The sequence below is a fragment of the Corylus avellana genome, chromosome 1, assembly GCF_965113065.1.
Source record: "Corylus avellana chromosome 1, dhCorAvel1.hap1.2, whole genome shotgun sequence".
NCBI classification, from domain to species: Eukaryota; Viridiplantae; Streptophyta; class Magnoliopsida; order Fagales; family Betulaceae; genus Corylus; species Corylus avellana.
The window spans coordinates 2,862,508-2,889,939 of NC_142490.1; the positions used below are offsets into that span (position 1 = coordinate 2,862,508).

Consider the following 27,432-nt stretch of genomic DNA (forward strand, 5'->3'; position numbering starts at 1 on the left):
AACTTTAATTTCTTCTTTGTATTGTAGTTTTCTTATTAGTCATCTTAAGAAAAACACACACACACACATTAGCTGTTCTGTACACATATTATATTGGTACGTACTTTACTGTGCTTTTTTTTTTAATATATATATTTAATACACCTTTCAATATTTACATGAGTAAAGTTGTCCTCTTAAGTATATTGCGTGGATAGTATGGATTCTTTCGAGTATTAAACTATATATGCATGAAAAGAAAAGATAAAAACTCCCGCTTTAGACAGTTGCTTTCACCAAAATTTTAAAAATAAAAAAATAAAAAAAGAGTTACCCATGTTCTACCCTTTGGTGCACGGAAGAGTAATAAAATTAAAGGCAAGAAAGGAACGAGGAATTTCCCTGTATGGAGACAAGTGTTGGGGTTGTAGGAGGCATATTTTAGCAAATCGATCTGAAGGAATCAGGAGTTTCTTTTACCTTTCAGCTGTGTTTTCCTTCCCTGGTTAAACAACAATAAACTTGCAAAAACGCTAAATAAATGAAGCCCCCACTCCCCCACTATCCATCTACAATTAACTCTTCTTTTTTCTTTTATTTTTTCTCATTTTCATTTTCATTTCCTTTTTATTTTATTTTTATATATATTTTTATGAATAAAACTCACACCCTCTCAACCCCCTGAAGGCCTCAGCAGCACACTGAAACCACTCACTCTCTTGTCACTCCCACTCTCCATCTACCCCATCCTTCCCTCTTCTTCTTTTATCTCCAAAATCCAACCCAACCCAAATCAAACCAAAAAAATATGGAGCTTCTCCTGTTGCTCTTCCTCTTACTCCACCTCCAAATCCACCCCATCGCCTCCGGCCGAGTGTCGGAGTACAGAGCGCTGCTCTCAGTCAAGTCCGCCATAACCGATGACCCGCAGGCGGCGCTTGCCACGTGGAATGCCTCCACCAGCCACTGCACGTGGGCGCACGTCACGTGCGACCCCTCCCACCGCCACGTGACAGCCCTGGACCTCTCCGGGTTCAATCTCACCGGCTCGCTCTCCCCGGACCTCTCCCACCTGCGCTTCCTCACGAACCTCTCCGTTGCGGCCAACCAGTTCTCCGGGCCCATTCCCGGCGAGCTCTCATCCCTCTCCGCCCTCCGATTCCTCAACCTTTCCAACAATATCTTCAACGGTACCTTCCCTTCCACGCTCGCGCTCCTCAAGAACCTCCAGGTCCTCGACCTCTACAACAATAATATGAGCGGCGAGTTGCCCTTGACGGTGACCGAAATGCCCAACCTCCGCCATTTGCATCTCGGCGGGAACTTCTTCTCGGGTCGGATCCCGCCACAGTATGGAAAATGGGGGTTCCTCGAGTACTTGGCGGTTTCCGGCAACGAGCTCGAAGGCGCCATACCGCCGGAGATCGGGAACTTGACGAGGCTCCGGGAGCTGTACATTGGATACTACAACAACTACGATGGTGGCATCCCACCGGAGATCGGAAACCTGTCGGAGCTGGTCCGGTTAGATGCCGCCAACTGTGAGCTAACCGGCGAGATACCGCGGGAGATTGGGAAACTTAAGAAGCTTGATACTCTGTTTCTGCAAGTGAATGGTCTCACGGGGTCTTTGACGGTGGAGCTTGGGAGCTTGGTGAGCTTGAAATCCATGGACTTATCCAATAACATGCTCACCGGTGAGATTCCGCCGTCGTTTGCAGAGCTGAAGAACTTGACGCTGCTGAACTTGTTCAGAAACAAGCTTCACGGCGCCATTCCTGATTTTATAGGAGACTTGCCGGGCCTTGAGGTCTTGCAGCTGTGGGAGAACAACTTCACCGGAAGCATTCCTCAGGAGCTTGGAAAGAATGGCAAGCTTCAGCTTCTCGATCTTTCATCGAACAAGCTGACCGGAGCTCTGCCCCCCAATATGTGTTCGGGGAATCGGCTTCAAACTCTGATTACTCTGGGGAATTTCTTGTTCGGTCCGATCCCTGAGTTACTTGGTCAGTGCCAGTCGCTAAATCGAATCCGAATGGGTCAGAACTTTCTCAACGGGTCGATACCAAGAGGGCTTCTTGGGTTGCCGGAGCTCACCCAAGTGGAGCTGCAGGACAACATTCTCACTGGGGGATTTCCGGAGACCGATACGATCTCGGTGAGTCTCGGCCAGATCACTCTCTCCAACAATCAGCTTTCCGGGGCGTTACCGCCGAGTATCGGAAACTTTTCTGGTGTTCAGAAGCTTAATCTCGACGGAAACCGTTTCTCGGGTCCAATCCCCCCTCAAATCGGGAGGTTACAGCAGCTTTCGCATGTAGATTTCAGCCACAACAAACTCTCGGGCCCCATTGCACCCGAAATCAGCCAATGCAAGCTTTTGACATTCGTCGATCTTAGCCGAAATGAGCTCGCCGGCGAGATTCCGAACGAGATCACTGCTATGAGAATCCTAAATTACCTGAACCTCTCGAGAAACCATCTAGTTGGAAGCATTCCTGCTTCGATAGCATCTATGCAAAGTTTGACCTCTGTCGATTTTTCGTACAACAACCTCTCTGGTTTGGTTCCTGGCACTGGCCAATTCAGCTACTTCAACTCGACGTCGTTTCAGGGCAATCCCGATCTCTGCGGACCTTATTTGGGGCCTTGCAAGGCTGGGGTTGCTAATGCCACTCGCCCAGCTCACCAGAAAGGCCGACTCTCGCCTTCTCTGAAGCTATTGCTCGTGTCTGGACTGCTTGTTTTCTCGATTGCGTTTGCCATCGTGGCAATCCTCAAAGCCCGCTCGTTGAAGAAGGCCAGCGAGGCTCGGGCTTGGAAGTTAACTGCGTTCCAACGGTTGGACTTCACCGCCGATGATGTCTTAGATTGCTTGAAGGAGGACAACATCATAGGCAAAGGTGGTGCTGGGATTGTTTACAAGGGATCGATGCCCAACGGTGAGCATGTCGCCGTGAAAAGGCTACCGGCAATGAGCAGAGGGTCTTCTCATGACCATGGGTTCAATGCGGAGATACAGACATTGGGGAAGATTAGGCACCGTCACATTGTGAGATTATTGGGTTTCTGCTCTAACCACGAGACCAATCTTTTGGTTTATGAGTACATGCCAAACGGGAGCTTGGGCGAGGTTCTTCATGGCAAGAAAGGGGGCCATTTGCACTGGGATACGAGGTACAAGATTGCTGTGGAAGCTGCAAAGGGCCTTTGCTATCTCCACCACGATTGCTCACCGTTGATCGTCCACCGGGACGTGAAATCGAACAACATCCTACTTGACTCCGGTTTTGAAGCCCATGTTGCCGATTTCGGCCTTGCTAAGTTTCTGCAGGATTCGGGCACTTCCGAGTGCATGTCTGCAATTGCTGGTTCCTATGGATACATAGCACCAGGTATGATTCCAAGCTTGAATCTTTCTTTTGATTTTGATTTTTGAAGTCTTTGTTTTGTGGATTGTGTTTCCATGGAGTCGTACTAATTTTGGTTTCAAAGTCTTAATTATGTCAAATGATCTTCAAACCCAAAACTGATTTTTGTCTCATACTGTGGTTTAGACTTTAGATTGATTGCTTGCATTATTGCGATTGTGGGGTTTGTCTCTTTCATATGAATTTTGACCATAACCCAGTGAAACTATTAGTCTTACATCCCATTCATGGATGAGACTTTTTGTGCGAAGGCAATGACAAGTAACTTGAAATAAATTGATTTATGTTAAATTAATGTTCTGGGCCTGCATCGAGTAACAGTGGCGGCATTAAATGTTTGATTACTTGGTTTTTAATTAAAAGCAAATTGATGTTTGTTTTTGCAGAGTATGCGTACACTCTGAAGGTCGATGAGAAAAGTGATGTGTACAGCTTCGGCGTGGTTCTCTTAGAACTGATTACCGGGAGGAAGCCTGTCGGAGAATTCGGCGATGGAGTGGACATAGTCCAATGGGTTCGGAAAATTACAGACTCAAACAAGGAAGGAGTCCTCAAAATCCTGGACCCAAGGCTCCCCTCTGTTCCTCTTCACGAAGTGATGCATGTGTTCTACGTTGCAATGCTGTGTGTTGAAGAACAGGCCGTGGAGCGCCCAACAATGCGAGAAGTCGTTCAAATTCTAACGGAACTTCCAAAATCCCCCTCCTCAAAACAGGGAGACACAACGTACAATACAATCACGGATTCATCCCCGTCGCCGGCCACTGCCGTTAACTCCTCCTCAACCACGACAACCATAGACTCTAAAGAGAGCCACCAGCCACCACCTCAATCACCACCACCTGATCTTCTAAGCATTTGAAGTGTTTCATTAGTTTGTGGGATATGGGGGAGTGTTTGTTCTAAAATTCCATGGATTGTATTAGCTTTTCTTCATTTTCAGCCTTATTTTATTTTATTTGTCTTTTTTTTTGGGGGGGGGGGGGGGGGGTGGGTTTTGCTCTAACTTTAAGGTATCAACTACATGTTTCAAAGTTTTTGTGTACAGTAGGATTGGGGGGATGTACTTTTTCGTATAAGCTTTGTCTCTATCATGTAGTAGCAGTAGCTGGTTTTGCCTGCTTCTTCCTCTGAAATCTCTGTTAATGGCACAGCTGTTACTGTTCTGGGCCTGCATTGAGTGTTACTACACTGTATACATCAAGAGGGGGGAAAGGGCAAGTGGGGAGTGTTTATCATGACGTGCAATGGGGGAAATTGAAATATGAAAAATGCTTCTGTGGCTCACAAATGTTTAATGATGAAACCCTATTCTGGATAGGCACAGGAAACCAGTGCCTTCCAATTACCGAGACTGTGGGGCTTCCCTGATTGAGAGTGAATCTGGAAAGTGAAAGCTCTTGCAGCTGGCTCTACTTGGGGGATCTTTTTTTTTTTTTTGAAGTAAGTGCAAGTGTGGCATTTGCCTGAATGGCTTCCATTTTTCTTTATTATATAAACCTAAATTAGTCCATTTTATGACCTTCAAAGTCTAATCTCATTCTCTAAGTCCTTTTTCTTTTCGTAAATAGAGGGAAGATTTTCAAAAAATTTCTAAAAAGTCGCAAGCACATACTTTTATGCCTTTCCTAAACATTAAGTAACTTGCTTTAGTTTTTTTATCCATTATTTTAACCCAAAATATTTCTCTATGTTAACTTGTATTTTGTAAGAAAAAACTATTAAAGGGTATAGAAGAAGATAAAGGCAAAGGCAATTATTGTGGGGGTGTATTTGAATGGACAAGTAAAAATTAGTTTAGATCTCTAAATTTAGGAAAAATTATGGGGAAGTTGCTGAGAGTGCTTTAATGCAATAAAAATACTACCTTAAGGGTGGGTGGTAGATCGTTTTTCAATATTGAATTTGGTTTGTATTAAGGAAGCTATATGTGTTAACGTTAATTCAACACATTAAATTAAAAGGGCGAAACCCTTCAATCGTATCGTTCAAATTTTGCATTGATTTTGTATTTAGTTTGTAGATCATATAAAAAAATAGTCCTAGTAGTCGCTTATCGGGTTCAGATGGTGTCCAACACATGAGTAGAATATTATATAGATTAATCTTAATCCGACTTATTTAATTAAACAAATCAAATATTTCTATCATAATTTACTAATTTCATGTTAGATTTGTATCTTATCAAAAAGAAAAATGCTAGGCTTATAAAGAAATTTTTTTTTAAAAAAAATTACTACATGATGTGACACAATATGATTAAATTTTTTAAAAGTTAAATTTATCTCATTTCAATCATATTGTAAAATTTATTTATAAACGTAACATTCCTCTATAAAAATAGCAAATCTACCGGCAGCTGGATTTTGGTTGGAAATATTTTGAGGTGTTGTGGCGCTTTAGACCCACAAATGAGACTTAGCTAAGCCTATGCATGTGATGCACATGCAATGCAAAACGATAGTTTGTTTAGAGGGGCAATGAGTGTCCTTTCGGTCGTTCAACTTTTGAATCGTCCCTGTGGTGGGGATTCTTTTGTCCAATAATGTCCGAAATGCCTTTCCATTGAATCTATATATATATCATGTTACCATGCATTTATCCAAGGGCGTTTTGGTCACTATGATCCATAGTTGGGTGAATATTAACTTGTAGAAAAGGACGTGTGAGAAGCAATTCATATTTTGGAGGCAACTTTGGTCTCTGCATATTTTAAGAGGATCCTGACAAAGCCCACGTCCTGGTTGGTGCTGTTTGTTGTACAACCAATTTTTTTTTTTTTTTTTTTGAAAAAAAAAAATGATTTGAATATGGGTCGAAGATGCCACGTCAATGCTAGATTCTGATAAGACAAGCCGAGATGGCATATTATATATACAGATCTTTTACATGGAACATCCTTTCAACCACGTGGCATGTCCCATCTTTGAATAGAACCCTAAAGTTGTGGGGGTGGTGGGGCACGGCATTTTCTAGTTTAGGGGTGTCTCTGACTTATGGGTACCCAAAATTGATTCACCTTTCAACATTCAATGCCAATGCAATGGTGGGGGGAATCTTCTGCCCTCTAATTTTAGGATACATATACCAAGCAATTCCTCCATGTATAATTGCAGGAGATTTCCGTCTCTAATTTTATCCTAAATTATAGTTATAATAAGTTTTTTCTTAAATAATTTAATTTTATCTTCAAATTATTAATTATTTTTATATAGGCTTTAAATCTTACTCCTATATTATTTTATCATCACATACTATTACTAGTCATTGCCTTTGCACATAAAGTCTTTAAACTTTATTTTTCTATAGGCTTTAAATGTACTTTTGGCGGTCCAATTGATGTAGAATATTTTTTTTTGACAATCTGTCCTACGTCATGGAATAATATCTTACTTTGTAGAAATTTTATACACATTTTTTAATATTAAAATATTAATTAAAATTTATCTTCTTATTAGTTTAAGTTTGTGAAATAATTAGAGATTTTACATACTTTACCCGCCATTTCAATTAAGGATTCCCTGCAATTTCAAATTGTAGATTTTAAAATTACATACTATTTATTTATTTATTTTTGTATGGGACGGCTTCAAAAATGCTATCTATTAAAAAAGTGGCATGTTATATATGAGAGTTGAATTCTTGTACTTTATGTTTTTACAATCCCAGTAACATGCCACCCATTTTTTAATGGAGAGTATTTTTTTAAGCCGTTCGATACAAAGAACAATCTTAATTAACATAATTTAGAAAATTAAAGGAGATCTTCACCCCTCTTTGTCACTCTTTTTCTTGCACATAAGCCAATCTCTTTCTCCCACACAGATAATTTTCCTAGTTCTCTTAAATGGATTGCAGTCAACCATCTCCATTCCATAAATAATACATGTGGATAACATTAAACAATACCTCTTCCGATAATTTCGGATTGGTAATATTTTTATTGATGATTTTATATATCTCCCCCCACATGACCATTTTGTGCCATTTCAATGAACAATAAATTGTGTTTTTATTTTTTTATTTTTTCTCAGATAATAGCATCTGTGAACCAAGTTTAGTCAGAGATAGAGCTCAAATCGATGAAAGGGTTAAAGGGACTTGTGCACAAGATGACAGAAAGCTTCTTAAATTATCCATCCTCCTCCTTAGATCTATCATGGGGGTTAGGTTTTGCCCTTTATGAGTAGGCCATTAGTAATATTTAGTAGGTTAATAAACAGATCAATAAATGATTTAAACCTAACCCTACCTACTCCACTCACCAAGAATAAAAAGTCTCAACTAAAAAAAAAAAACTTGAACTCTTTATTCAATGAAAGGGAAATGAATCAATCAACAATGCAGAGCATTGAGATACAAAATATATGAACTTTATGGATCATTGCTTCATGATTGAAGAACTGCTGGGGCATATAATTCATCCAGGAACCTCTATATATATATAACACCAAACAAAAAAAGACAAAGAACAAGCGAGTTGTTTCATGTTTCATGTGGGTATTTGGCAAAATTATGCAGATCAGAAGATCACCACGAAAACATCATAGGTGAAAACTGAAAACCAATAAAGTTTGGAGATTGACAAAAAAAAGAAGAAAAAAAAGGAGGTCCAAATATGACAAACAACTTTAAGAAAAATCTATCAAACATGGGATTCCAATGTGGGGCTACTCTTTTGTCTAAAACATTTCGTCTTTTTGCTGGAACTTATGTCGTATGTCTTTCTTTCCAATAGTCTCATTTTTTCCTCTCAAATTCGAATGAGATTCTTTCACTGTACTTTTCTTATTTTATCTTTTTTTCCAGCAATGAAATCGCAAAAGAGGTACAAAGTTAAAGCATAGGAAAAACATGCATGGAATTAGCAAATTTCTATGGCACTCCATGATCCTACCACCCCTTTTCTGCCCCCTCCTTTAATAGTGAACGAAACTAGGCTTATATTGGGAATAACAAAGAGTTTAAATTCAATAACAATACAAAAAACACAGGTGTTAGGGATGCTCTGAAATTGAGTTATTTTAATAGTAAAACGATCAATCTCTGACCGAAGGATTTCTAGTCACTATACTTGAGTGTATTTGCAAAATGTCACTATTCGAACGTCTCTAATTAAATAGAGACGTTTTCTGAACTTAAACTGTCACTATTTTGCCTAATTTTTATAGTGCAAGGATAATGCATAAACACGATTTTTTAAACTCTCCAACACGTATTTGGAGGGTAATTGTGCGGGCACTCCACTATTCTAAATGTTTCGATTGTGTGGAATGTGACACGTGACATCTTTCTATTGGACGGTGTAAAAGACTGGATTTACACTCTATGGATAACTAATTGTGCCTTCAAAATGCACAATCTAAAGATTTGAAGTAAATGAATATAGCTCAACACAACCGATGTTGGTGGCGCGAGAGATGGGGGTTGAAATCAAAGCATTAATTTCAGGAATATAAAGGTTCGGACGGAAAATCTGGTGCGAGCAATAAAGGCAGACAATTTGAGAGATGGTTGGAGTCAACGATGTAGGTATGCTAATTGTTGACGTTGCACCCCACATGACAGCCTTAATTTAATGTTGCCATCTCTTGCTTTCTTTGACTTCATTCAATTTTTTGATCTAGCTAGAGGAGGAGTACCATGTATTTATGAATCTTGTCCTATAATAGAAAAACACATATTAGAATATAATGTATTAAGTTGATATAGTTTCTTTATAAGAATATTTCTCATTTAGGCTTGATTATAATCAAATCTCTATAAATAACATATGTATTTAACTACATATAAATATTTTATAAGAAAAAATCGAAATCTGGCCTACTCTGTAAGAAGATGTTTGGCTCGTGTATGGTTTGTTTGGCCATGTTACCCATTTTGGAGACATCAGTTGAAAAAGTCACAAATTGAGTAAGCAGCTGATCCTTGAAACGATGTTGTTCGTGTCTTATATGTGTGGCAGTTTACATCAAGTTTTTATCATATCCATTTATCATCTATTCTTTGTTTTAAAAAACAAATATTATTGGAGCTGATGAATTTAAAAGTATTAAATCACTTATTGTTCCAAACGTTTAAATTTATATAACATAATAAATTTAATCATTTAACTAATAGGAGAAAATACAATTTACCTTAAGAAGTATCTTTACTTTAGCACTTATACTTCAAAAGTTTAAAAAGAGACATTCGCATCACATAGACTACCTAATCGTGACAAGTGGCACCGTTCATTAGTTTTGCCCTTTGGCTACATATATAAAATGACAACATAGCTTTTTTTAAAAAAAATAAATAAATAAATAAATAAAAGAAAATTAAGGTAGTGGAGAGCCTTCCCTCTTTGCAACTTGGGGGGGTTAAGGGCTCGCCACCCTTGAAAACTTTTTTTATTTTGAAGTGATATCACTTCTGTGAGTTTTTAAGAGTAGTTCGGGTCATCCCTACCCTCTCAAGAGTCTTTTTAAGGTTTTCAGTAATAACCTAACCTTTAGGGGGTGGCCAAACCACCCATAACTTGAACCACCTATAAGCATCTTAAGGGTGATCAGACCTCCCACCCTAGTTGAAAGGGTGGTTGAACTGTTCCTTATAGTTCTCCTATTAGTTAAATTATTAAATTTTATTTATATTTTTTTTATGTTTTGTGTTTTAAAATGTAGATTAATGTTTCTTAAAAAAAATGTCAACAAAATGGTAAAAAGTGTTAAGATTATTGATTATGGAATTGCCGACATCTTCAGCATGTTAATTTGTCTTAACGATAATGTTAGCACACTTGATGGTAATTTAAGCTTTGAGATTATCGACAAACCCACATGATATCGGAATGCATGATCTTCTTCTCATAGTGTAAACATTTACATCCAAAACGACACCGATTGATGAAAGTGCGATGAGATGATGGTCCAACAACTCCCAATATTGTTTTTATTACTCATTTACAAACTACAATGGAGGACCGATGCAGGGGAAGTGCAGCACCTTTTTCTTGAAAGTGTCCTGATTGATCACGATTCTATATTCTCTCTAAGACATGATGGAAGATGAGGGTCACAATGCATAGTCCAAAAATGTGCCAGGTGGGGGGAGATTAGAGTACTTTTCACTTGGGTAGCAAGGAAACCCATGGATTTCAAAACATCATGTCTCTGTTCATGTCTATCACAAATTTCAATCAAATGGATGATGAAATTAAAGTTTCTGTCAAACCATTTTGTTTAATTCTTAAGAGTTAATTTTCATTATGAACAAAGTTTGCTTCTAAATTTAAATTGGGTTCGGAGAAATTCTTTCTAGATTATTAAATTGATCGATAAATTGTATTGACGAAAAATAAATAATAATAATAAATCAAAAAGTACTTTTCGAGTTTCTTAGAGCATCTCTAGCATAGCATTTATATGGCTCATAATATACCTCTCCGACCGACCTTTCAAAATAGATGATTTTCATCCAATCTAGATGCTTCTACTAATATAATATGAACTTCTTCTTATCTTGTTCTTTCTTCTAATCCTTTCTCTCTCTCTCTCTCTCCCTTCATCTACATATTAAAAAAGATAAAGTAGAATAGATATTATATAATATGTTAGAGAGTATATAGAAAAATAAGCAATTAAAGTAAAAATTTGTAATTTTTTAGTAGCTATTTGGTTACTCTTGCTGGAAAAGCTCTTACAATATAAACCCGTTTTTGTTTTGCAAAGTTCTTTTATGTATTACAAGTACGTTTTAAGATTTTTTTAGTTAATTCCAAACAGATTTTAAGAATAAGTAATCGCATACTTTATTAACCATATTAAAATGTATATAAGAATAGCATGTTGTTTATAACAGATGTCACTTTAATTGTTGAAAGAAAGATAAGAGATAATATGGATTCATGGGATATAGCAAACAAAAAAAGAAGATATGGTTTGGTGGTCATGCAGCTACATTGCATTCCACTTGTCAAATCTGAAATTAATGGAAATGAAATTTACTTTATTGTTGGATTGAAAGACATTTAATGCAAATTAAGCAAAGTGGGGAGGGAGACAATTGAGGTGATGTTGGAAAAGCAAAAGAGAGGGGACGTGACTCTGCCTTTCGTATTCACAACTTTTGAAAATTCAATACCACAAGAAAAAGTGGTAGGAGACACAAGGACCCAGCCAAAGCTGTAAAGCGAATCCAAAAAGTACTTTTGCCGTAAGTTGAAATTTAGTGATTTTAGGCTTTATAATATGTTCAACATCATGGGGGAATGGGACCAACATCATTTGCACTATTTTGTTATCCTCAACCTAAGTCCACTCCCACTGCTTCATTTTATATTCGATCCTCCTACTTTTCAATTTTCCATTTTCATCTAGAAAATTGATCTAGTGGCATGGTGGGATTAGTATGTTATTATGAAAATTGATCTTCAATATGAACCTCCAATGCCACAATGACGAGCACTTAATGCATACAATCAGAACTTTGCAATTGAACCTATTTAGATGATAATTATATTAAAATATTGGAGAAACTTTACTTTGGTCCCCTAAACTTTCACTCGATTTTACAAACTCTCCTGAACTTTCAAATCTCTCATTTTTAGACTCCTGAACTTTCAATTACTCTCAATGTGAACATTTCCGTCAGATTTTAAACGTTACATGACGTTTATACTCCTGACTTTTGTATAAAATTCAAACTTCAAAAACACTTTTTTATTTAAAAAAAAAATGAAAATTAATGACATTTTGGTTTTTTTGTATTTATAACGGCTAAAATTAACGGAAGCGTTCTAATTGAGAGTAATTGAAAGTTTAGGGGTCCAAAATGAGAGATTTGAAAGTTCAGGGAGGTTTATAAAATCGGGTGAAAGTTTAGGAGGGCAAAGTGAAGTTTATATCAAAGTATTAATTAACTAATTAAATTCATTTATATCAATTTAAGTTTTTTTTTTAGATAAGTGATAACTTAAGAGCATTCTCACTCTTAATCAAAAATGGCAAATAAACTAAAATAAAATAAAACCCCATATATTAGTTTCGCAAATAAGAAATGCTATGAATACTAAATTTTTTACTAAGAGATGTGTACTAAAATAATGTGAATCTTATTCATTGGTATTCGCATCATTTTTTTTTTATTAACTATTTTAGTCATCTCCGATGAATAAGTTCCATGTCATTTTAGTACTCATTTCTTAATAAAATATTTGGTACCTCTAGCACTTCTCTTAGCCAATTTGTGTTGAGCATTATTATTATTGCTCAACAATGCATAAATAGAACTAAAAAAAAACAATATGATTCTCTCTCCTTTCTGGATATAGTGGAAGTCGATAAACAAAGACTATTTAAAATGAAATAGTAAAAGTTGATAGTTAAAATAGAGAGTATGATATTAAAGCATCCTCAATAAGCTCTTTAAAATTTATCAAAAGTTTAGCTAAAAAAATCTATTTTTTTTAGTTTAACTAACAGCTATGCAAAAGTACCAAATAATAAACCATCTAAATTTTACTCTATTATATTTAAATATAATTTTTATTTTATTTTCATTCCTTTTTTATTCTCAAAAGCACCCCCACAAAGTTACAAACCCATACAGGTGAGGGAGAGAGATAGTGTAAAGGAAAATATAAAAACATAAAAAATATAGTAGAGAAAGGATTTTGCTCTCCAAATGTGGGGAGAGGTTTTTTTGATAAAAAATAGCTACTTCTCATTAAAAAATCACATAACTAGAGCAGATTGCTCTAATAATAACGTGTCATAAATACAAGCAAGAGGCATATCATGCCAAGTTTCAGTAATACAATTCATCAAAGCAAACTTGGCTAGATCGTGAGCCACTTTGCTGCCTTCACGTTTCACGAAGGTAAGCTGCCGGTGAACAAACACCTACATCTCCACTTTAATGTCTTCAATCATGTGCCCATCTAACTCCTATTAGCATCCTTGGAATTTATCACATCAATGTGTGGACTTGAGAATAATTAAGTAATTGCTTGATTTGGTTTTCTAGATTTTAGAATAATCAGAAGAACCTCTCAATATTTTTAGTTTTATAGATTTGGTTGATGTAAAGTTGTTCTTCAACCTGCTTGAGCAAAACAGTCATACTTTAAATGGAAAAGGAAACAGAGAGCTTAAAAACATTTTTATCAGCCTTACCAAATTTTATTCACCAAAATAATCAAAAGTACATTTTTTATATTTTAACCACCCACATTTTTAAAGCACCTCCAGTAGTCTCACTAGTTTAATTATCAATTTTCATTGTTCCATTTAAATGTTATTTTTCAAATACTACTTTATTTTATTTTTTTTAACTTTTTTCAAAGAATAAGGAAGGAAAGAGAGAAAATGTATATTATTTCTTATTCATTTGGTGAGTGAATAGTATTCACTAAAGATAATGAAAACTATTCACTCACCATTTATTTTGGGTTAAAATGACGAGGCTGAAAAGTAAGGATTTTAACCATTTTCACCAAATTACCTCACTAAAATAACCAAAAAATGCTCTGATAGAACTTACTTTTTGTAAAATTTAACCAAATTTGTCTAAAAGTTAATTTTAGAGACCTAGTTGAAATGCTCTAAGTGCTTAGTAGGTTAAAAAAAAAAAAACTAAAATTAAAATTTGTTGAATAGGATGTAAATATTTAAAAACATAAAAGTCATGAGATCGAAGTAACAAACATTAGCGTGTTGTGCAAATGCAGACAAGCACAGGGCTTTATGGGTCTGACAAAAAAAAAGACATGGGCCAGGAGTTTGAGAAGGGAAAAATAAAAAAAGGGCAGGTCCTTTAATAATGTAATGTTTCACGGGCAATCCTTGTTAATGATTGTTCACCCAATTCTGCATGTATTTATCATACAACTGGAGTTGGGCCATCAATTAGGAGTCAATAAAGTTTAAAAGTAAAGTACATGTATATCCATCATATGTTCTTTTATTTATTTACCTACCAACAAAACCCACACCAATCCCACTTCTTTCTTGCACGCACAAATCTTGTACGTGCAGAGGCACGTATTGCCAATACTTATTAAGTGGACCATCATTTTTAATCATGTATGCTATGCTCTTTAATTGAGTGGTGATTGCAGTTAACAAACACATAGAGAAAAATATCTTTCTTTATGGTTTTGTTTGGTAGGGAGGATAGAAAAGTGGGAGGAAAGAAAATGTAGGAAAAGATGAAAAAAAAAAAAGAGAAAGTTAACTTTTTCAGGTAAAGTATATTTACCCCTTTCTAATCACTAAATCAATTTGTAACGTTCGCTTAAAACTTTTAATTTTTGCTAGAAACAAAGAAAATGAAAAAAAAAATAAAAAAAATAAATCATTTTTCTTGATTTTAGTGACTTTTTTAATCATTATTATTATTTTCTGATTTTTTTTTAATTGACCATCAACACGAATGATTTACCACATGATATTAGAATAGTGGTACTGAGTTTCAATTCAAACCGGGTAATTTATTTCTTATTTCAATAAAAATTGTAGTATTAATGAAGGGAAGTATGATTCCACCTATAGGACAAGTGGGAGTATTTAAAATATTAATCAAATGATTAAATTATGTATTTTTATTTGCTTGAAACTTTTGAAACAAGTTTAATATGTTACAAATTATAAGAAAAAAAAAAAAAAAAAGGTGGTATTTTCTGCCCTTGCATGGTAGGACAGGAGGGGAGAGAAAGAAAAATGATTGAATGTTAAATTATATATATATATATATATTGAAGGATAAATTATCATTATATTACTTTATATTGAATTTAAATCTATTTTAATGACTTGTCATATCACTCGTATTTTTCTTCCACATTTGGGAGAATGAGTTTTGCTTGGCCCGATTGGAAAGTATCCATCTTCCCCTTCCCCCTCTTTCCTTCTGGTCTTTTCTTATACCAAAAAGGGAAAAACTCCAACCCACTCTCCCCTTCTTTACTCTCTTCCTGTCCTCCCCAAACGGATGCAAACAAATGGGGGGATGAACTTAACTTGAAAAGACCTCCCATTTTTTTGCTCATAAACTCAAATTGAAAAGGGCACACTATTAATTCTCCTTGGCAATGGGAACTTTTTTAAATTAGGGTTGATAACTTCTTTACACAAAGGAACGAAGAAAGATTTGAACCGATGACATCTGCAAACAAAATTAAAATTGACTTATATAATCTTATTTACCTATATTTCAACGCAACTCTAACCATTTAAGACAAATTGTCACCCCTTTCTGAAACCAAGAGTTACACGTGGGTCATCTCGAAGAGTGGCTTAGTTTTCTAATCCCAAGAGAAAATGTTTGGTGCCTTGTGGCGAAAATAGAATAATCGCGCTAAGATCATGCCCATTGCAGACCAGCTAGACCAGTCCAAAATCTTTGGCACAAGTTCTGAGAACTTGGAGGTTTTTTTTGAGCCTATTAAACTGCTAAAGATCCACTTTCCAAGGTAAGAAAATACTCATCTTGGAACATGCTCCAATGTTCTTGCATGATTGCGTCCAGAAACCAAAAACCATGACAAGGACAACGCAGGTTGTATTCGAACTCGGATTAAGATAAACTATATAAGTAAAATGAAAACAGAAACCAGTTCTAGTATACAGATGCCCATTTTATCTTTTTATTGCATTTGGATTTCAAACAACCCCACATGATCGAACCTCTTTGTGGCTTGAACGAAGCAAGAAAAGATAGGAACCATTTATTTTGAGGAATCATGATCCATAAGACATTGAATATATCAAGAAAAACCAGGTCAATGGCAGGCTGGCAGCTGTTCATTTTCTGATAAAGGAAACCCCCTTCTGAATGCTTGTTGCCAACTCTTTCTTTGCCTTCTCCAAGCCAGCCCTGTTGATAATGGATGGGTATTTTTTAAAACTTATCACATCAAATGAACACCGAATTAAATTAAAGACTTGCTAGCCGATAACAACTACAGACCTCTCATACTCATTCAGAGGGCCAAGAGGGAATATTTCCTCCGCTCCAGTACGGCCGAGCCGTACCTTGGACGCGAAGAAAGGAAGTTCAGTCACCTGAAAAAACAGGCAATGCTTGAGTTCTTTGAAACTGCAAGAAATCTAAATTAAAAAAGGAAGACTCAAAGATGATTTAAGTAAATGGATATGGGAGTCCAAACATACCTGAGAAGCCACAAATGAACATTCAACAATGCCTGAATCTCCTCTCAGGCCCCTAAGGCATGCATCTGCAAATTTAACAGCAGCATATGCCTGCATTTTTTATTTACACATCTTGTTATATATTTCAGCATGTCCAAGCATCAAAAGCATGAAACTAATGAGAAAAGGATACATAAATAAAGCAGGTATTAAGAAAAAGTAGAAGACAACTGACCATTGATAGTGTTGCAGAACCAGTTCCAGCTTTTGCCTGTGAGCAATGCCATCGGCACCGAGTTAGATAAGAATTCACTTTGAAAAAAAAAACATAATGGCAACAGAACAGGACTAGATAAGAGTTCTCTAAAGAGTACGGATCAAAACTCGAGCAAAACTAGCAATCAAGCTATTTATTATAAATTCATAAATGTAATAAATCTACCAGCAATACTGGACAATAGGAAACAAAATGAAACTACATCAAATCAGCCAACTGGACAAAGATTCTTATATGTACCAGCAAAGAAACCTATGGTATCATGCAGAATGGTGGTCTACTGTGTCTCTGGGTGCAGGAAATTAGTTACCATGTAGCTAGCAATATGAACTCCCACAACTACTTTATTCTTGCATTGGATTAAATGATGCACTTTAGAAAGCCATGCCTGCAGAATCATACTATGAGGCCATATCGTTTGCCATGGCTATCAAAATGACTCATCCAATACCCTTCATCCATTGCACTAGATTAGATAAAGCAGCAAGCTTTTGTGTCAATAATAGGTCACTAAACCTAGCTTCATCTGGCCACATATCCAAACAGAACTTGCACCTTGTCTTAAACCATTCTTTGAATAATAAAATTTGCAATAGCTATTCAAACTTTGTCGAAGGTTTTACAAGTTATGTGCAGGTGGTTTCTTTATGATTTATATATTCATCTCAATCTAGAATTCTAAATCCACTCCAAACAAGAGCTAACAATGATATCAGACTCCAAACAAGAGCTAACCATGATACAAGACTTCAAAACAGAGCTACCCAGGCCAGAATACGAGACTCCAAACAACAGCTAATCAGTGATCTCTCAGTATCTAATTCCCACAATTTTACCTAGAAGAATGTCTCTTCTAGACCCCAATTTGCAACTTGCCCTGCTATTACAAACCAAGGTAGCCAATTTCTAATCTACGGTTAAGTCTGAAGAAAGAGAAAGTGCCTCCCTCTAAGTAAAACAAGATATTAGCCACTTTCTCACTGTACCAGAAAACCCTAAGAAACATAAACTGCTACAGTCTATTTTTCAGTGAAAAATAAGAAAAATAGTCTGGCAAGCTCAAAGAATATTTCCTTCACATTTGCCCAATTGGGGGGTGGGTGGTAGGGGAGGGGAGGAAATCGCTCTGTTTCCTAGTCATTCTAGAGCAAAGACTTTTTTAATAGCAATAGCCCATCCCACTCATTGTTTCAGTAGTAAGCAAGCTAGTGAGCTCAGCCATTCAGGAAGCCTTTCTGGCTCAGGAAAGTGTCTGTTGTAGTTGTGAGTTCGTTTTTCTTCATTATTTCTTTTCCCCATCCAGTCTTATAATTGTTAAGCTTTTTTTTCTTTTCCTTCTATTTCTTATTCAGGTTGTTATTCTACCACAAGAATGCAAACTGTTCTACTTCACCTCATACTTACAATGTGTCATATTAAATCTTTATACCAACAAAAGCAAGGTATTTGAGATTGAGATCCAAGGCAAATGTGAAATAATGTTCATAAGACCAAGAACGCTTACAAATACAAGCCATCATGTCATTGGCAGAATACATAGTCAAGAAGATCCATGTCAGTTACGAAATCAGATAGTCTTTGTCATATCATCTTCTATAAGACTAAAAAAATAATTTCTGAAGGAAGCCACAGTATTGGACCTACTGGAAGAAACAATTCCATGCATGTGTTCACAATACATGTCAGACGTCATCATGTAAGTCCACATAATTTATTTATTTATTTTTTTTTTTAAATGGCAGCATAAGATACATTATTCTAAGAGCAACCCGAACATATATTTCTATACCTCAACAACTTCTGTTCCACCATTTTGAATGCGATCCGTCAGATATTCAATTTCTTTTGGGGTGAAAGAGCAAGGAGGTTTAACCTGTATATAATGTGAAGAACAATCAATTGAAAAAGTAAATATATAAAGGAGTTTCACTAGAGAAATAGTAGTTAAAAGCATCTAATGCAAGCATTTAGCTATTTCTCTTGAACCTGAGAAAGAAGAGGTAAAATTGTAACCCCTGAGTGACCCCCAACAACCGGAACATCAACCTCTCTAGGGTCAAGGCCTAAAACTTCTGCCTGCAGTGGTCCCAAAAGAACATTAAGGAAAGATTTAAGTTAGCTTCAGAAACAAAAATAGATACACCATTAAACTACCCCTGCCCCGCCCCCACAAAAAAAAGAAGGGAGAGCAGCAGAGCACAACTTGAAAGCATAACTGACCAATGAAGTATCTTGTCATCTCTAGGTTACAATGAGGTGTGTCATGCAATCCACGTTTTAGTTCTTCACATATGGAACGTAAATCCTCAGTAACTGACTTATTGAGTCACAAATATCACTTAAGGTCTTCCTTTCATTTATAACCCATCAGATTACATTTTGTTACGATGGAAAACATTGCCATGTAATGACATAATACCAATATCGCTTACACACACACATTCATGCCAGTCTGGCTTAACTCTGGTCAAAAATAAAGGAAATGATTTCCACCCTACGGCAAACTCAATAAAGCCTTAAAGTTAAATCCCAGCAAAAAGATTTCATCCTTTACTCATAAGTGCTTACAAAATAACATATGAGTGGACAGTGTAAATGAAATCAAAATAAAAAGGTTTAGAGGATAATATTCAGAGAGTGCAGTCATAAACTCACATATCTATCAAGAAATACTTTCCTTGTCAACATCAAACTGATGATAAACAGTACCGCTCAACACTGCCAACATAAAAAGAAACATAAACATGGTGAGATTAACTGAGCATACCACAAAAGTATTAGCTCTGACAACATCAAGCATTGTGACACCCAAAAGTCGCTTTGGATCATAGGTGCCAGCTTTCTTGAAAACTTCTGCTGCAATTGGAACGGTGGAGTTAACAGGATTACTGATCAAGTTGACAATAGCATTTGGGCAGCTCTTAGCAATCCCTTCACAAAGTGTTCTAACGATTCCAGCATTGATGTTGAACAGATCATCCCTCGTCATTCCAGGTTTACGGGGAACTCCAGCAGGGATGATTACAAGGTCCATGCCCGCAAGAGCATTCTCCAGCTGTTGTGCCCCCAAAAACCCACGCACCTATATATATAAAGATACTAGTCATTCCACTGACCCTATTCAAAATATGACCCAATGAAGTTCAGAGCTTCAAATAAAAAGCTAGGGTGAACAACTATTCTATTCAAATTGCTATATCTAGCATATTCAAGCTAATTATTGTGAACCGATTTCCCAATTTGGTAATATTCTTTTGGTCTCTCATTGTAGTGATAACCCCAACACTAATTCAACAGGCAATTGGGTACTCAAAAATTTGACTAAATAGTTCAAAGTTCAAATTAAAAATCACCCATTAAGCTCAAATACCAAATGCAAATAAGGTAAAAGAATGAACTTTACCACGGCGCCAGTGTCCATGTGACTGATATCAGCTGTAACACCAGGAGTGTTGACCACATCGTAGAGATGAAGAACCGAAACCAGTGGATTAATCTTCATCAACAGGGCCAGAGGCTGCCCTATGCCCCCTGCAGCACCCAAAATCGCCACCTTGAACCCGGGAGCCCCGCCTTTTGCCCGGCAATTCGCCGGTCTCAAACCCGAACTCTCCCCCATCTTTTGGTCCACCATTCACACACGTTTCCAACACCACCAAAATCATCATTAAAAAGATTACAAGGTTGTGCCAGAGACAGGACCATCATCACTCATAGATAACCAGCTGAAACAATCAAAATATACTACAGAGAAAGCCAAACCTGGAAACTAGGAGGGTGGAGATGCGCAGAGATTCTTGCAAGGCGTTGGTTGACATCCGAAGTGGGTTGCATCTTCTTGTTTAGTTCTCTAAGTTATTGAAGCAAAAGACTGTGTCGGAGAAGTTGGTTAGAAATGAGAGATGTTTTATAGATGTGCGAAGTTAAATAAAACAAAGGTGAGGATGACGTGAAAGGTTTTCTGGGAATTGGGAAGTGTGGAAAACAAATCTTATCCTAACGCCCCCAAATTTGGTTCTTCCAAAAAAAAAAATTATAGGAGTGAAAAATAAAAAAGAATTATTCTGGTCTAGACTCTAGAACACGAAGATCACGGATCACGGATCACGATTCACAACTCTATTTTGGTGGGTCCAGAGGGGTTGCTTGAAGACGAAAGAGCCCATTGGGCTTTTGAATGGGCTTGTCGGTTTCTTGATTTTGGGATACAAGGCCCGGTCTTGTAAAATCGATGTAGTTATGTGAAAACATATCCGTGCTCCAAGCACGTGGAGCACTTGTGAAGCCCAAGGCCCATGTATATCTATATGAAGGCCTTAATAGGTTTGCCAGATGGCTTGGTTCCAACTGAGCTCTCCAAGAAGCTTATATAATAGGCTAACTATTTTTGATGCAATCCCTGAATTTATATGAACTCAATACAAAATTGCTCGTGATTCTAAGCTCTTTAAAGTCCAAGCTATCTTTAGTCCATAAAGGCCCAAAAAATCTCTTTGGAAGGAAAATTGATATTTTGAAAAGTGACACCACTCAACCCAAATACTTAAGGGCCTATTTATTTTAGTGGTTTAAAAACCCATGGTTTGGAAAATAGCGAATTCAAAACGCATTTAATAAAAATATGAGTTTTTTAAAATGTAATCAAGTGTTTGGAAAGTCTTTAAAATCGTGCAATTTTAAAAACGCATCCCCTTACATGTGATTTAAATACATGGATTTTTTATGTTTTCAAACTACAATTTTTTTTCTTTCAAACACATTCCCAGACGAAAAACTTTCTATGATTTTTTTTTTTTTTTTTTAAAGTGCACTTTAGCCTACAAAATCTCGCAAGGTCAAATGAACTCTAAACATAATGGGTTTCGGCCTCACTATGTTAACGTTATACTAATTACTCACATTGTGGGAGTCAATTTTTTAAAATTCATACATGTATATTCAATAATCTCTTTCAAGTATGAGTTCATCACCACATTGTTATGGTCTATACACTCCCCCTCAAACAAAACCTTTTCTTTTTTTTTTTCTTTTCAATTTTATGGGTCATGTCTAGTATCATTTGTGTGCTATGTGGGTATACCCGTACTATGCACTTTTACCCCTACTCCAAAAACTAATCTTGCCCGCACTATGAATCATCATCCCTACTTTAAGGGCCATTGTTTGTGCCTATGCTATTCCAGCATATCAAACACTATACCACTTGTTAGTGAAAATAGTTTTTTTTAGTAAAACCATAATATAGCGCTGAAATGTCACCAAATTCGTATGAATATGTATGCTCAATACTGTAAAGGTTGAACAATAAATCAACTACATCACATGCTCCGGATTGGCTAGGAGCTGGTCCTCTTTAACATAGGGGCAAACTTTTCAATTTACATTTTATTGGATAATTTTGCCCCTATATATATGTTAACAAAGACTAGATCCTCTCGGATCAATTTCGACCGAAAAGGATAATGGACCGAAGCCTTTTGTCAGGAGAACCCAAGCATTTATTGGGCTTGGTTGTACTAGCTTGTAATTGGAGATATATGGGTTAATTTAGGTGTAATTATTAGTTGCATTCCACTATGATGTGAAATCAGTCTGTTAGAGTTAGACTACTTAATTCCCACATCGGAATTAAAAGTGTGATAGAGAAAATTAATTTTACATGAAATTGGAATGTTTAACGCTTTATGTGATATTAAATTATATAATTCCATCTTAAATCGAAAGACTCACACATATCTTCTTCTTCTTCTTCTTCTTCTTTTTGGTTAAATTTGATATTGTATTAAAAAAAAAAAGAGCATAATTATATGGAAACTTCTTTATGTCTTTTCAATAGAAGCAACTGTTATGGTTGCTCGAGTGCGTAGATAGAACCGTGTGTATATTGTAAATTATTTTGTCGGCCCTCTCATTCTACTATACACTCCATGACAGGACCAGAGCAATCGAGTATTGCGCGTCTACAAGAGAGAGCGGACGTCGCTTTTGGTGTAACATATATATAATTTGTGTGGAGGTTTTGATGGGTCGTTGAATATTGAAGTAGAATCTTTGACGTATAAGCCACACCACCGCTCCTTCCTTCCTTCCTTGTCAAAAGAAGGTGGCTGTCTGTCTCATTTTGAGGCTGTTGTATTAATAAATATTTCACAATACTATTTTTTATTATTTAAATAAACATAATTTTATACTTTCCTTAATTATCTATATATAAATAATTAAATATAACCACGATTTGCAGTCCCGCACGTGCCAATGAGATCCTAATTCTTCCTAAGTATTAGTTTAATCATATATATCAACGGATCAACCCACTTATAATATATAACAATTCACACACTTATGATCATGATCTGTGATCATAACAACAAAATTATCAGATATGATGTAAAGTTAGAACATTATATGTGGATATTGGGCGATGCCTCTTCAAAGGGTTTCTTTGTATTCATCATTAGTAGACAATCATGTCATAATTACCTAGGATTAACTTTTGCCGGCAAATTGCATTAGATGGGAGAGTTTTGCTTTCTTGGGAGGGTTTTATCTTGCATGGTGTTCATCCTATAATTAGTAGGATTCACTTATTTCAAAAAATACAAAATAAAAAACAAACAACCTCTTTCTTGGTGCCTCCCTCCCTGGTAAGTGCGAAATAGACAAAAGGAAACCCTAAAAAAAAAAAAATCTAATGATAATTTTATAGATATATACCTCAGTTAATTATTAGACTAAGGCATTATTTTCTTTTTTATTTGACAAGATTCTTATTGTCTTTCCCTATTTGATCCGGATATTTCTTTAATTTTTTATATAAGGTGAGAATAGAGGAACCAAAAAAAATTAAATAAATAAAAAAAAAAAAAAAGGAAAAGAAAATAATTTATATAGAAAACGTGAAGAAGATTAGGTACTTGGTACGGAAAAAACCATTTGTAATAATTATTTTTCCATTTGTATCTAACTAATGATAAGATCGAATTCCATGCATTTCTTAAAATCATGACTAATCATTTAAAATAAGAATTAAGATTTTTTTAAAAAAAAAAAACAAAAAAGAGTTGTTTTTGGGGTGGTTTAGCCACCCCTCAAGGCTTATGAGGGGCTGGCCAAACCATTCCCTTAAGACTTGAGATCGTTGTTTGACTACCCATTTAAGATTGGTGGAACACTTTTCAAGATTTTTTGTCAAATTATCACTCGAAGCTTTAGGGGTGGCCGAATCACCTCTAAAGCTCTTGAGGGAGTACTGGGTGGACCACCCTCATAAAAATGGCTTTTAATTAGTAGCGTTTTCTTTGGCCACCACTATTTTCTTTTAATTTAGAAGCGTATTTCGTAAGTAAATCGCTGTGGAAGTTGACATCAATCTCAAAGTTTTTTTTTCCTTCCTTTTTCAAAAATGCCTCTAAACTTGTTTCTATGATGCTTTATAATTAAATTGTTTCTTGATCTCATTTAATTTGGTCCGAATGTACTTGATTGTAACACTCACCTCAATTATTTCCTTTTTTATTTGACAAGATTCTTATTTCTAATTAACCTCAACCCATCTTAAAAGTTAAAACCACTTTACAATCAACAGAATACAGCATGGTGTAATTTGAGGCCTTTGAGGTCGACGAACAATCCATGCGATCTGATCGACCCAACAAAAGGGTTAAAAAAAAATAAAAAAAAATCCATTCAAATGTCACATAAACTTGACCTTAAATTGCATGGGAAGTCCATGAATTGTTGGGTTAATATAGTGTGACTCTTATAATTAATACTTGTTTAATTAGGCCAGGAATTGAAAGGGAGTACTGTTTGTGTCTTACTAGAATACAGACCAAAGAGTAATTTGAAAAGTGCTTTTCACCGGCCACTCAAAGCCAAAATTAACCACAAAAATGCTTTGTTTAAATCCTGCCGCTTGAGCAAAAATTCCTCCTTGTTTCCCCACCTGGGCCCCCCTCTTTATAACCCCATATTCATCCCTCTCTCTCTCTCTCTATCCTCTCTCTCTCCCGAGAGAGAGAGAGAGAGAGAGAGAGAGAGAGAGAGATGGGAAGGAGAGAAGAAGGGGAACTAGGTGTAGTGGCGTACTGCTGGGGTTGGGGAGAAAAAGGCAGAAATGGCTCTAGGTGGACAAGCACTTCTCATCCTTCCCAACCACCCATTTCTTCTTATGTGCAATGACCACCTTTTTGACATTCCATTGTAAATCAAAGGTCATTGTCGTGCAATTTTCGACTTGAAGGATACTTCAATGTGACTCCCTGTGTAGAACAACACCAATCCTTAATAGTGAAAGGCAGACAGGATGGAGCCAGGCAATTTAGTTGTAGTTCCGTTTCTTCCATTTGGCATATCTTACAGTTTTTCTCTGCTACTTACATTTTTCCTTTACTACTACTCTACTCGTTTCTCTGTTGCCTGCTTGTTAATTACTTGTTCATGAGATTCTCTAGCTAGAGAAGGAAGACAGACCCACATCAAGTCTCATCATCATCGACCATATGATCAAATGGGAATCTCATAGCTAGTTACTTTATAAGAGTATGTATAGTACACCAAGGATCGATCTGAATATTTATTTGTGTATTTATTGTTTCTGTTAAATCGTGATCATACTGGTGAATGATGCTGCATGTTCTTCCTAATATTCCTATATTGTTGGAGGTTGTTGGTTTCTGAATAAATCCTACCTCTATATATTTCATATATGGTCTGTCTTTTTATTTCATTTCACTATGTTTTTTGTTCTTTCTGAGAAGTGTATCATTTAATCAGCTGTACGTTTTGTTACTATGTTTCGTTCATGAGATTGGATCGATTAATATGATATTGGGTTTTATCATTTGGTGTATCTGGTTAACCTTAATTAATTTCAACTGTTCATTAATCCGAAACACTCGATTTTAGGACCTTAATTTGCTCTTATGAAACTAATTAACAAGGTTTTTTTTAATCTTATCATGATTCTAATCTTCAGCTTCACATTTGTATTTTGAATTCTTGCTAGCATCGATCGTTCCAGATCTGTTGGTTAATGCTTTCATGGTGAGTTGGTAGTGTCGTGATACTACTCTTTATGATCTCCTTTCCGAATTTAGTGTCCAACAATTCTATTTTTAGGAGATTGAGAAACATGTTAGTGTTTCCTACAATCCTACGGCACCTTAAAAGCTGTCTCATTAACTTGATTCAAATGGTAGCTGCATATATACTCTTTTGATTCATGCCTTGCCCTCCTCCATCTTGGGAAAGACAACCCTGCTCTCACGTAACCTAGTCCCCCACCTGAGCTTAGGTCATTGCCCTTCCAAAAGGAAAGCTTTAGGCATCTGCTCAAGTTGTTTCTTAGGATTTAGGAAGAACAAATGATTGATTGATCTCTACCAAGAGCAATAGCTAGCTAGCTAGTGTGAGTCTGAAAGGACAAGCATAAAGGGAACTTTGGGGGTCTGGAGTCCTAGGCGTGTTTTAAGGAAGAGTACACCTTGTCCTTGTGTACGTAGTTGCTGGGATAAACCCCTCTTGTTGTTTCTCTTTTCCTGCTTTTTTTTTTTTCCAAATATTTTGACATAATTGTTTTGTCTACGTGGTGGTATATTTTGATACGCGTGCCACGTCTGTCAGACATGAACATTATAGTAGATGGGAAGTTTTTTATTTTTCGTAAAAGACTGAACGAAAAATCTGACAAAGAACTTAATTATTTGTTATTTGACCAAATTCAAGACAAATTCATATCCTTATTACTTATTAGCCACACCACATGCAAACCTTAGGGACTTTCGGGACAACTTCCCAAAAATGCTCTTTATATTATTAATAAGTCGATTACTTATATAATTTACTTATATATATATATATATACTATTTAGGTAGTATATTCTTATTTGGTTTAGAGAATTTTATAAGTAGTTACATATTTATATTAATTAAAATGGTGGACTGGGAGATAACACTCTTTTGAGCCCTTACTTTTATTTCAATAGTATTATTTTTATTTTTGTTATATGTCTATATAATTATTTTGTTAATATAATAATATGATAAGAATGATAGTATATAATAAAGGAATATATCATATCATATAATCAATGTATACAAAGCAGAAGCCCAAACACATATAAAACAAGAATAACACTTTGCACGACAACTTCACAACAAAACAAACTCCAACCAAATTTACAACCAAACAAATTAAAAGCTGCAAACCCGAGAACCAAAACAAGAGATCAGACAAACCAGAACAAACATAAAATTCGATCTTGCAGGCCCCATTACAGCATAAATCCCGATTAGTTGCTGTATTGCTAAACTTGCCACGGGTTCCAACATCCTAATCAATCCGTTGGATGATCTGCTCTTCTGAACTGATCAAAACGTTACCATGCCTTTTGTCGTTTCTGTGCTTCCAGAGGTGATATATAGTTATATACCACTGCACCAAATGCATAAGGAGCTTGAGCATTTCATGGATTTTAAAGCATCGATTTAAACGGCACACCGTTTTCTTTTTTCTTTTTTCTTTTTTTTTCTTTTTTTGATGAATAAGAGAATTTCATTCAAACCAGAAACAAAACCAAAACGAGCTGAAACCAGCTTACACGACTTCAAG

General features: G+C 36.0%; 2 protein-coding genes across 2 annotated transcripts; one reads left to right on the forward strand and one right to left on the reverse strand.

Annotated features, from left to right (window-relative positions):
* Positions 1-638: 638 nt before the first annotated feature.
* Positions 639-4,392, forward strand: LOC132170212 (uncharacterized). The gene is made up of 2 exons (XM_059581101.2): positions 639-3,374; positions 3,797-4,392. The coding sequence occupies exons 1-2, from the start codon at positions 788-790 to the stop codon at positions 4,270-4,272; spliced, it is 3,063 nt and encodes a 1,020-aa protein (XP_059437084.2). The 5' UTR covers positions 639-787; the 3' UTR covers positions 4,273-4,392.
* Positions 4,393-16,096: 11,704 nt separating this feature from the next.
* LOC132170769 (malate dehydrogenase, glyoxysomal) lies at positions 16,097-20,863 on the reverse strand. Its single transcript, XM_059581869.2, has 9 exons — positions 20,583-20,863; positions 20,224-20,439; positions 19,588-19,902; positions 18,807-18,896; positions 18,610-18,693; positions 16,779-16,814; positions 16,565-16,654; positions 16,362-16,456; positions 16,097-16,268 (listed from the first exon to the last, which is right to left on the reverse strand). The coding sequence occupies exons 1-9, from the start codon at positions 20,652-20,654 to the stop codon at positions 16,196-16,198; spliced, it is 1,071 nt and encodes a 356-aa protein (XP_059437852.1). The 5' UTR covers positions 20,655-20,863; the 3' UTR covers positions 16,097-16,195.
* Between the last annotated feature and the right edge of the window lie 6,569 nt (positions 20,864-27,432).

Coding starts and splice junctions, on each gene's coding strand:
- LOC132170769 (XM_059581869.2), bottom strand. CDS start 20,654: ATGCAACCCACTTCGGATGTCAACCAACGCCTTGCAAGAATCTCTGCG. Junction 18,897..19,587: donor TCAGAGCTAATACTTTTGTG/GTATGCTCAGTT, acceptor GGACCACTGCAG/GCAGAAGTTTTAGGCCTTGA. Junction 16,457..16,564: donor GTTCATTTGTGGCTTCTCAG/GTATGTTTGGAC, acceptor CTGTTTTTTCAG/GTGACTGAACTTCCTTTCTT.
- LOC132170212 (XM_059581101.2), top strand. CDS start 788: ATGGAGCTTCTCCTGTTGCTCTTCCTCTTACTCCACCTCCAAATCCAC. Junction 3,375..3,796: donor CTATGGATACATAGCACCAG/GTATGATTCCAA, acceptor TTGTTTTTGCAG/AGTATGCGTACACTCTGAAG.